The sequence below is a fragment of the Oncorhynchus tshawytscha genome, linkage group LG05, assembly GCF_018296145.1.
Source record: "Oncorhynchus tshawytscha isolate Ot180627B linkage group LG05, Otsh_v2.0, whole genome shotgun sequence".
In the NCBI taxonomy this organism is placed as follows: Eukaryota; Metazoa; Chordata; class Actinopteri; order Salmoniformes; family Salmonidae; genus Oncorhynchus; species Oncorhynchus tshawytscha.
The window spans coordinates 54,367,463-54,379,210 of NC_056433.1; the positions used below are offsets into that span (position 1 = coordinate 54,367,463).

The 11,748-nt window shown below is 42.4% G+C and overlaps 1 protein-coding gene across 2 annotated transcripts in view; it reads right to left on the reverse strand.

The window, feature by feature from the left end:
* pias4a (protein inhibitor of activated STAT, 4a) overlaps positions 1 to 8,490 on the reverse strand; it is a 29,909-nt gene extending 21,419 nt beyond the window's left edge. The window contains exons 1-2 of one of the 2 annotated variants that reach the window (XM_024421383.2): positions 8,275 to 8,490; positions 1,325 to 1,703 (exon numbers count right to left, since the gene is read on the reverse strand). In XM_024421383.2, the coding sequence (XP_024277151.1) occupies positions 1,325 to 1,700 (376 nt within the window). In that variant the 5' untranslated portion in view covers positions 1,701 to 1,703; positions 8,275 to 8,490. The remainder of the gene's footprint in view (positions 1 to 1,324; positions 1,704 to 8,274) is intronic. The other variant, XM_024421382.2, reaches the window with a different exon arrangement.
* Between the last annotated feature and the right edge of the window lie 3,258 nt (positions 8,491 to 11,748).

Sequence of the window (11,748 nt, forward strand, 5' to 3'; positions counted from 1 at the left end):
TAGACTTGGGGATGCAATCCGTTAGATAAAATACAGAACAGTTCCATATTTCAATGAAAGAATAAACGTTTTGTTTTTGAAATGATAGTTTACGGATTCGACCGTATTTCTGTGTATTATTATGTTATAATTAAGTCTACGATTTGATAGAGCAGTCTGACTGAGCGATGGTAGGCACCAGCAGGCTCGTAAGCATTCATTCAAACAACACTTTTGTGCGTTTTGCCAGCAGCTCTTCGTTGTGCTTCAAGCATTGAGCTGTTTATGACTTCAAGCCTATCAACTCCCGAGATTAGGCTGGTGTAACCGATGTGAAATGGCTAGCTAGTTAGCGGGGTGCGCTCTAATAGCGTTTCAAAAGTCACTTGCTCTGAGACTTGGAGTAGTTGTTCCCCTTGCTCCGCATGGGTAACGCTGCTTCGAGGGTGGCTGTTGTCGATGTGTTCCTGGTTCGAGCCCAGGTAGCAGAGAGGAGAAGGATGGAAGCCCGAGGGTGATCGAGGGTGACCGAGGGTGATTGACCGTCATCTTGAACTTCTTCTATTTTCTAATAATTGCGCCAACAGTTGTTGCCTTCTCACCAAGCTGCTTGCCTATTGTCCTGTATCCCAGCCTTGTGCAGGTCTACAATTTTATCCCTGATGTCCTTACACAGCTCTCTGGTCTTGGCCATTGTGGAGAGGTTGGAGTCTGTTTGATTGAGTGTCTGGACAGGTGTCTTTTATACAGGTAACGAGTTCAAACAGGTGCAGTTAATACAAGTAATGAGTGGAGAACAGGAGGGCTTCTTAAAGAAAAACTAACAGGTCTGTGAGAGCCAGAATTCTTACTGGATGGTAGGTGATCAAATACTTATGTCATGCAATAAAATGCAAATTAATTATTTAAAAATCATACAATGTGATTTTCTGGATTTTTGTTTTAGATTCCGTCTCTCACGGTTGAAGTGTACCTATGATAAAAAATTACAGACCTCTACATGCTTTGTAAGTAGGAATACCTGCAAAATCAGCAGTGTATCAAATACTTGTTCTCCCCACTGTATGTAAATCAAAAAAAGTATTTGCAAAAATTTCTAGACCTTTTTTCACTTGTCATTATGGGGTATTGTGTGTAGATTGCTGAGGATTTTGTATGTATTTAACACATTTTAGAATAAGGCTGTAATATAAAATGTGGAAAAAGTCATGGGGTCTGAATACTTTCCAAAGGCGGGCCAGTTTTTTTTACTGACCATAAGAGCTGACCAGGAACTTTTTGGCCTCTCTACAAGGACTTGACTAGACCGAAAGCTCTCCACATCTCACTGACAAAGATCACTCACTTAGCTCTGTTGGAGGCAACAGCGTCTCCAGAGTTTGGTAGAAGGGCAGCGACACCAGCTTGACCTCAGCCGCAGGTGTGGAGGACAGCTTGGGGATGCCGTTGAGGTAGTCTGCGCCCTGAGTGCCTGTGGGGGACGAGCTGAGGGAGGAGTAGGCCACCGGAACCCCTTCCGGGCGCCGAGCAGCCAGCCAACCCGACGCCTTGGGGAAGCGTGACTCGTACAGCTGCCGCACGTTCTTCAGCAGCTCTGGGCTGTACTCTGTCTGCACCAGCCTCAGCGCCCGTCCCACCAGATCATGCTTTAGACCACTCTTACTGCGGCCCATGGAGGCCAGCAGCGTCTGCAGGTCAGACACCCGGAAACTCTTCACCATGTTCTGAAGGGAAGACACAAAGGAGAGAGTGATAGGAAGAGGGGAAGTTTTGGATTACCATCTTGATTCCTTGAGCTAGGCAAGTGCCAATAACTTAAAAAAGGTAGCCTACACTAGTTACTCAACCCTGCACGTTAAGAGGCTGCTGCCCTATGTACATGAAATCACTGACACTTTAATAATGTTGTACTCATGTCATATGTACAGTTGAAGTTTTACATAGCCAAATACAATGAAACTCAGTTTCACAATTCCTGACATTTAATCATAGTAAAAATGTCCTGATTTAGCCAACTGCAGTAAAAGGTTAAAGAAGGATTTTTAAGCCTTGAGACATGGATTGTGTATGTGGCCATTCAGAGGGTGAATGGGCAAGATAATATTTAAGTGCCTTTGAAAGGGGTATGGTAGTAGATGCCAGGCGCAGGACTGGCTTAATGCAGGGGTTTACCGGGGCTGAAGCCCCTGGGCCCAGGAGGCAACAAAATATATATAAATAAAGGAACTGTATCCAGTATATATTACACACACACACACAATATAAGATAGATAGGAGAGTTGAAGTCAGAAGTTTACATAAACTGAGTTTAAATGTATTTGGCTCAGGTGTTTCACAATTCCTGACATTTAATCCTAGCAAAAATTCCCTGTCTTAGGTCAGTTAGGATCACAACTTTATTTTAAGAATGTGAAATGTCACAATAATAGTAGTGAGAATGATTTCTTTCAGCTTTTATTTCTTTCATCACATTCCCAGTGGGTCAGAAGTTTACAAACACTCAATTAGGTAGCATTGCCTTTAAATTGTTTAAATTGGGTCAAACATTTTGGGTAGCCTTCCACAGGCTTCCCACAATAAGTTGGGTCAAACAAGCTTTTTTAGTTCTGCCCACAAATATTCTATAGGTTTGAGGTCAGAGATTTGTGATGGCCACTCCAATACCTTGACTTTGTTGTCCTTAAGCCATTTTGCCACAACTTTGGAAGTATGCTTGGGGTCATTGTCCATTTGGAAGACCCATTGGCAATCAAGCTTTAACTTCCTGATTGATGTCTTGAGATGTTGCTTCAATATATCCACAATTTTCTTTCCTCATGACGCCATCTATTTTGTGAAGTGCACCAGTCCCTCCTTCAGCAAAGCACGCCCACAACATGATGCTGCCACCCCCATGCTTCAAGGTTGGGATGGTGTTCTTCAGCTTGCAAGCATCCCCCTTTCTCCACCAAACATAATGATGGCCCTTATGGCCAAACAGTTCTATTTTTGTTTCATCAGACCAGGGGACATTTCTCCAAAAAGTACGATCTTTGTCCCCATGTGCAGTTGCAAACCGTAGGCTGGCTTTTTTTAATGGCGGTTTTGGAACAGTGGCTTCTTCTTTGCTGAGCGGCCTTTCAGGTTGTCTATTGGACTCGTTTTACTGTGGATATAGATACTTTTGTGCCGTTTTTCTCCAGCATCTTCACAAGGTCCTTTGCTGTTCTGGGATTGATTTGCATTTTTCGCACCAAAGTACGTTCATCTATTGGAGACACAACGCATCTCCTTCCTGAGCAGTATGACAGTTGCGTGGTCCCATGGTGTTGTTACTTGCGTACTATTGTTTGTACAGATGAACGTGGTACCTTCAGGCATTTGGAAATTGCTCCCAATGATGAACCAGACTTGTGGAGGTCTACAATTTTTTTTCCTGAGGTCTTGGCTGATTTCTTTTAATTTTCCCATGATGTCAAGCAGAGGCACTGAGTTTGAAGGTAGGCCTTGAAATACATCCACACGTACATCTCCAATTGACTCAAATGATGTCAATTCGCCTATCAGAAGCTTCTAAAGCCATGACATAATTTTCTGGAATTTCCAAGCTGTTTAAAGGCACAGTCAACTTAGTGTATGTAAACTTGTGACCCACTGGAATTGTGATATAGTGAATTATAAGTAAAATAATCGGTCTGTAAACACGAGCATTTTGCTATACCCGTAATAACATCTGCTAAATATGTGTATATGACCAATAACATTTGATTTGAAGAGCTGTGCACAGACCTATCTATATAATTACCTGGTATAAAGAAATTAACACTCAGCATGTCAACTCAAATGATTAATGCTAAATTGAAATACACATGACCAGAAGTATGTAGACACCTGCTCGTCAAACATCTCATTCCAAAATCATGGGCATTAATAGGGAGTTGATCCCCCCCCTTTGCTGCTATAAACAGCCTCCACTCTTCTGGGAAGGCTTTCCACTAGATGTTGGAACATTGCTGCTGCCGGCACTTGATTCCATTAAGCCACAAGAGCATTAGTGAGGTTGTGCGATTAGGCCTGGCTCAGTCGGCATTCCAATTCATACCAAAGGTGTTCGATGGGGTTGAGGTCAGGGTTCTGTGCAGGCCAGTCAAATTCTTCCACACCGATCGACAATCCATTTCTGTATGGACCTCACTTTGTACAAGGGGGCATTGTCATGCTGAAATAGGAAAGGGCCTTCCCCAAAACTGTTGCCACAAGGTTGGAAGCACAGAACCATCTAGAATGTCATTGTATGCCGTAGCGTTAAGATTTCCCTTCACTGGAACTAAGGGGCTTAGCCTGATCACTCCAGAGAACATGTTTTCACTGCTCCAGAGTCCAATGGAGGCGAGCTTTACACCACTCCAGCCGACACTTGGCATTGCACATGTTGATCTTAGGCTTGTATGCAGCTGTTCGGCCATGGAAACCCATTTCATTAAGCTCCCGACGAAGTTTGTGTGCAGACGTTTCTTCCAGAGGCAAACAAGGACTGACAATTTTTACGCTCTACAGCACTCGGCGGTCCCGTTCTGTGAGCTTGTGTGGCCTACCACTTCCCGGCTGAGCCGTTGTCGCTTCTAGACGTTTCCACTTCACAATGACACCACTCACAGTTGACCGGGCAGAAAGTTACTTACTGACTTGTTGGAAAGTGTGATGGTGTCATTCTAATGCAAATGTTTGTCTATAGAGATTGCATGGATGTGTGCTTGACTTTATACACCAGGCAGCAATGGGTGTGGCTGAAATAATAGCTGAATCCACTAATTTGAAGGTGTCCACATATACTTGTGTAAATATAGTGTCTGTGCACTTGCTTCAAGTAATATTTTCGTCCCTCCCATCTAGAATTCAGTAGCATGACCCATGAGCCCCTTCTGTTCCTAACACCATGCATAGAATATTTTTCTTGCAAACAAAACCTAGACTGGTCCCCCCTTTAAGTAGTGTAGGACACAACACCGTCGGTGCATTTGAAAACCCATCAATGCATGTAGCTAGCTAGTCACTATCTACACTGAACAAAAATAGATGCAACATGTAAAGTATTGGTCCCATGTTTCATGAGCTGAAATGAAAGATCCCATAAATGTTACATACACAGAAAATACTTCTCATATTTTGTGCACATCTGTTAGTGAGCATTTTTCCTTTGCCAAGATAATCCATCCACCTGACAGGTGTGCATATCAAGAAGCTGATTAAACAGCATGATTACACAGGTGCACCTTGTGCTGGGGACAATTAAAGGCCACAAAAAATGTGCAGTTTTGTCCAACACCACAGATGTCTCATGTTGAGGGAGCATGTAATTGGCATGCTGACTGCAGGAATGTCCACCAGAGCTTTTGCCAGAGAATTTAATGTTACTTCTTTGAGAGAAAAAAAATAAACCTGCACACTAATCTTGATAGCATCAGTGCTCTTTAATAAGCTTTATGTATCAGCCCCAAGGCCTTCGCCAGAGCTTTTGTGATTTTTTTTCCCAGTCTTTTTTTTTTTTGCACCCTTATGTAGACAGCTTTACTCACATCCATCGAATGTGGTTCGAGTCGAGGGAAAATAAGTGTTACCAAATATAACATTGTGAATTTCATAAATATTCTAATAAAAGGGTGTACATAAAACATATTAAACACATCTGTAAAACCACAATGAGGACATCAACCCACCAAGCAAGTTTTCATAAATCATTGGGTACAGCGCAATACAGAGTAATCTGAAATGGGAGCATTCATTCATGTTCAAAACGGTTCCCAATAAATGACAATACGTGCTCCACCACCCATGTTATCTACATGATTAAATGTCCATGTGGATTGTGTTACGTAGGTAAAACCTCTCGTTCTCTAACAGAGAATTTGTAAATATAAATTAAAAAATCAGAAGAAACGACAGGGATTATACAGTCCCAGTAGATTTTAAATGACCAAAAATATGACATTTCTACCGTCAGATTTTGTGGCATTGAGAAGGTCAAGATATCAGACAGGGGAGGTGACATAAATAATACTCTGAGCCAAAGAGAATGTTTTTAATGATGAAATGCCAATGTATGTTACGTTGTAAATTTGATCAATTAATGCCCACATTTCAGATTACTCTGACGTCACACTATTTTAATATTTATCAAATGCACATTGTAACGCTTACTTATTTTCCCTCGACTCTAACCCCATTTGATGCATGGAACGGATGTGGGTGGAGCCATGTCGACAATTACTTTTTTTTAACTAAAAAGCTTGACGAAGGCCTTGAGGCCGATACGTAAAGCCTATTAAAGAGAAGTGATACTATCAAGAGAAGTGTGGGTTTCTTATTTTTTCCCCTCATCTTATTCAACTTTTACCATGCACCTTAAAAAAAAGACAGCTCAGATGTGCGAGTGCCCTTTGAATTTTGAATGTTAATTTCTCTATCATAAATCGCTTCAAATGGTGGTACATCTAACCTGGGTTGCTCCTCTTTTCAGTTCGCTGCAGCTAGAGGCTTGGACGAGCTGCAAAAAAAACCTCCACTGTTTTTATCTCTTCATTCAAAGACTCAATCGTGGACACTTACTGACTGTTGTGGCTGCTTCGCGTGATGCATTGTTGTCTCTACCTTCTTGCCCTTTGTGCTGTTGTCTGTGCCCAATCATGTTTGTACCATGTTTTGTGCTGCTGCCATGTTGTTATGTGTTGCTACCATGCTGTGTTTTCATGTGTTTCTGCCATGCTAGGTTGTCTTAGGACTCTATCTTTATGTAGTGTTGTGTGACTTGCCTAGTTAAATAGAAGGTTAAATGAAAAAATAACCGGCCTCACAACCACATACCACATGTAACGCCAGCCCAGAATCTCCACATCTGGCTTCTTCACCTGCAGGATCATCTGAGACACGCCACCACACAGTTGATGAAACTGTGGGTTTGCACAACTGAAGAATTTCGGCACAAATTGTCAGAAACAGTCTCAGGGAAGCTCATCTCCGTGCTTGTCGTCCTCACCTGGGTCTTGACATGACTGCATTTTGGTGTTGTAACAGAGTTGTGGGCAAACGCTCACCTTCGACGGCCACTGGCACGCTGGAGAAGTATTCACTTCACGGATGAATCCAAGTTTCAACTGTACCAGACAGATGGCAGACAGTGTATGGCATCTTGTGGGTGAGCGGTTTGCTGATGTCAACATTGTGAACAGTGTCCATGGTGGCGGTGGGGTTATGGTATGGGCTGGCATAAGATAGCCATTGATAGAACGCAATTGTTAGTTGCCTATTTGAATGCACAGAGATACCCTGATGAGAGCCTGAGGCCCATTGTCGTGAAATTCATCTGCCGCCATCACCTCGTTTCAGCACGAAATGCACAGCCCCATGTCACAACGATCTGTACACAATTCCTTGAAGCTGAAAAATGTCCCAGTTTTTCGATGGCCTGCATACTCACCAGGTATCTCACCCATTGTGCATGTTTGGAATGCTCTGAATCGACAGCGTGTTCCAGTTCCCGCCAATATCCAGCAACTTCGCAGAGCCATTGAAGAGTAGTGGGACAACTTTCCACAGCCTGAACAACTATATGTGAAGATGTGTCGCTCTGTATGAGGCAAACGGTTGTCACACCAGACACAGACAGGTTCTGATCCACGACCCTACCTTTTTTTTTAAAGGTATCTGTGACTGACAGATTAATCTGTATTCCCAGTCATGTGAAATCCATAGATTAGGCTTTATTAATTGATTTCAATTGACTGATTTCCTATATGAACTGTAACTCAGTATAATATTTGTTGCGTTTATATTTTTGTTCAGTGTAGTTATAAAAGTCTTGCAAACTAAATTACATCAATCTCATTAATTCAGGTTCATTTCTACAACTCGTGTATCAGGCTTGCAGCGTGTAGAGGTGGACAGCGGCATTGACAATTGCCTTGTCTGACAAGAAGCTAGGCTAGTGGGTAAGCTAACGTTACCTCCACTTGCTTTGTTGTTATCCCAACAGTGAAAATACGTCCATTGACAAGTCAAAGTGCCAGTGGATGGACCGAATGTTGAATGCAATCTCTCGCATAAACATTCAATGATACAATTTCGCACTGACTCCCTGCTGGCGAGTGTTTTTATGGCCTCATCATTCATTTTCCATGTCCCTGCTAGCTAACGTTAGCTAGACGCACTTAGCGGCAAAGAGAAACCAGTTTCAATATAACTACCAATTTATCAACCTTCACTAAGTTAAACCCTTTTATACAGTATTCATGGGAAACCTTTACAGTTTCCCATACTAACCGGCCATCTCCCACGCAGGCCCTTTCCTATCAACCCGGTCGAGCGGATCTCTGCTTACCATCGCTTCCACCAGTTCGCCCGCCATCTTTGTACAGCAGCCCCGCGAGAGGCAGAGCCGAAAGGTAGTCCTTCACCAGTGAGAAGCAGACGGGACGCTCGCTGCTCGACGCTTCTCTGCTTCCAATCACAGCGCAACCACACTACGAGCTTCAAGGAGTACGTTGAAAGTAGGCGTGTCATCATTGTTTTAAAGTGACAGTTAAACTTTTTTTAAACACTCAGAGACAGGCCTCCCATCTATGTAAGGCCTCACTTATAAGAAAACATAACCAGCCACTAAGTAGCTGAACGCTGGAGTTTGCTGAGTTTTATACTATCGAATCAAAGAGGATATGCATTGTGAAAATAATTCAAATTCAAAACAAGAGGAACGCATGACCTGTTAAATGGGGAGGAGCGCATGGCCCAATCAACTCCTGTCCAAGTGAAATATTCCGCTTCGGGAAATGCAACGAACCATTGGATATCGAATAAACTCTTTATCTATTTTGAACAATAATCTAAATATTCTCAGGGAGCCAAGTCAAGATGCAGTACACAGATGTAGTGCACTGAAGTCACATTGGAAGAGAGGTTATACATGCTTCTCGATTTAAAAATGCAGTCCAATGAATAAGAGCAGTCCTATGTTAATTATTTTCTCTTGATTTCACACCCTCCCCTGGTAATCCATTTCTGGATTTTCAAACTTCTTGATTTGTGCTGAAGAACAGAGATCGTAAACCAAAACCATTTATGTTTAAAATCAAATGAAAGAATAATATAAACTTTAATATATAATCTTTGCATGATTTGACTTTCACCTCAAGTTTGCATATTAACTGTGACAAGTAACAGATAATTGGAACAATATATATTGTCCCAGCTCTGCTCTATGTAGGCCTACTTTAATACCATTCCCGTGTGCTTTATCATAAATTGTTTGCTTGCACACATACAAATTTGAGCAAAAATTATATTCACAAGACAGTCAGTGTCTTACAAAACCTCCAGTTCTGTGAAATATCAGCTCCATATTATAATCAAACAGTGTTGGCTTAAGGTATTGTAAATTTAAATAGAGGTGTATGTCCTCTTGACAATGACATAATTATCTTCAGTATTTTTTTATTATGGAATCATTTCAATTTAATGATACATTTTATCACATGTCTCATTCAGGCTACTTGGATGGTGTAGGCAGGCTGTAGTAGTAGTTCTTCAACTTGGACAGACGAGGGCAATATAGTCCACCGGTGGTTCATTCCTCTCATTCTTGAACAGCCCCAATTCGTCTGGACATGGACTCTACAAGTTGTCGAAAGTGTTCCACAGGGAAGCTGTTCCATGTTGACTCCAATGCTTCCCACTGTTGTGTCAAGTTGGCTGGATGTCCTTTGGCACTCACAAGAAACTGTTGAGTGTGAAAAACTCTGCAGCTTTTTTTCCCACCTTTATTTAGCCATTTAGGCAAGTTGAGAACAAGTTCTCATTTACAACTGCGACCTGGCCAAAAATAAAGCAAAGCAGTTCGACACAAACAACAACACAGAGTTACACATGGAGTAAACAAAACATACAGTCAATAATACAGTTGAAGAAACTCTATATACAGTGTGTGCAAATGAGGTAAGAAAAGGGAGGTAAGGCAATAAATAGGCCATGGTGGTGAAGTAATTACAATATAGCAATTAGACACTGGAGTGATTGATGTGCAGAAGATGTATGTGCAAGTAGAGATACAGGGGTGCAAAGGAGCAAGATAAATAAATAAATACAGTATGGGGATGAGGTAGTTGGATGGGCTATTTACAGATGGGCTATGTACAGGTGCAGTGATCTGTGAGCTGCTCAGACAGCTGGTCCTTAAAGCTAGTGAGGGAGGTAAGAGTCTCCAGCTTCAGTGATTTTTGCAATTCATTCCAGTCATTGGCAGCAGAGTACTGGAAGGAAAGGCGGCCAAAGGAGGAATTGGCTTTGGGGGTGACTAGAGAGATATACCTGCTGGAGCGCGTGCTACGGGTGGGTGCTGCTATGGTGACCAGTAAGCTGAGATAAGGCGGGGCCTTACCTATATCAGAGACTTGTAGATGACCTGAAGCCAGTGGGTTTGGCGATGAGTGTGAAGCGAGGGCCAGCCAACGAGAGCGTACAGGTTGCAGGGGTGGGTATTATATGGGGCTTTGGTGACAAATGGATGGCACTGTGATAGACTGCATCCAATTTGTTGAGTAGAGTGTTGGGGGCTATTTTGTAAATGATATCGCCGAAATCGAGTATCGGTAGGATGGTCAGTTCTTGACACAAACCAGTGAGACAGGCACCTACTACCATATCCAGTTCAAAGGCACTTAAATATTTTGTCTTGCACATTTCCACTTTGAATGGCACACATTCACAATCCATGTCTCAATTGTCTCAAGGATTAAAAATAATTATTTATACACTGATTGAAGTGGATTTGACAAGTGACATCAATAAGGCATCATAGCTTTCACCTGGATTCACCAGGTCAGTCTATTTCATGGAAAGAGCAGGTGTTCTTAATGTTTTGCATACTCAGTATATACATTATACACATCATTGGTGTAAAACGGTTTGCATGCCCCACCTTGTTCTATTACAGTAACTACAACCAGAGAGACAGAGGGGAGAGGGTCGACTCCGCTCCAAATCTGTCCTAGTTAAAAAAAGCGCTAAGCAGACCGAGGGAGGGTTTTTGTATGGGGGGCAATGAGAGCATTTCGCTACACTCGCAATAACATCTGCTAACCATGTGTATGTGACCAATAAAATTTGATTTGATTTGATTTGAAAGGAAGACACAGAGTTACCTCTGCTGCAGAGGATAACTTCATTAGAGTTACCAGCCTCAGAAATCGGCAATTAACTACACCTCAGATTGCACCTCACAGAGGTCAAGTAACAGACACATCTCAACATTAACTGTTCAGAGGAGACTGCGTGAATTAGGCCTTCATGGTCAAATTGCTGCAAGGAAACCACTACTAAAAGACATCAATAACAAGAAGAGACATTCCTAGGCCAAGAAACACGAGCAATGGACATTAGACGGTGGAAATCTGTCCTTTGGTCTGATGAGTCCTAATCAGGTTCCCACCATAAAGCATGAGGTGTGATGGTGTGGGATTGCTTGCTGATGACACTGTCAGTGATTTATTTAGAATTCAAGGCACACTTAACCAGCATGGATACCATAGCATTCTTCAGCGATACGCCATCCCAACTGGTTTGCACTTCGTGGGACTATCATTTGTTTTTCAACAGGACAATGACCCAACACACCTCCAAGCTGTGTAAGGGCTATTTGACCATGGAGAGTGATGGAGTGCTGCATCAGATGACTTGGCCTCAACAATCACCCGACCTTAATAAATCTTCTTCAGGATCGGTGTCACGTCTGCGGGACGGTTG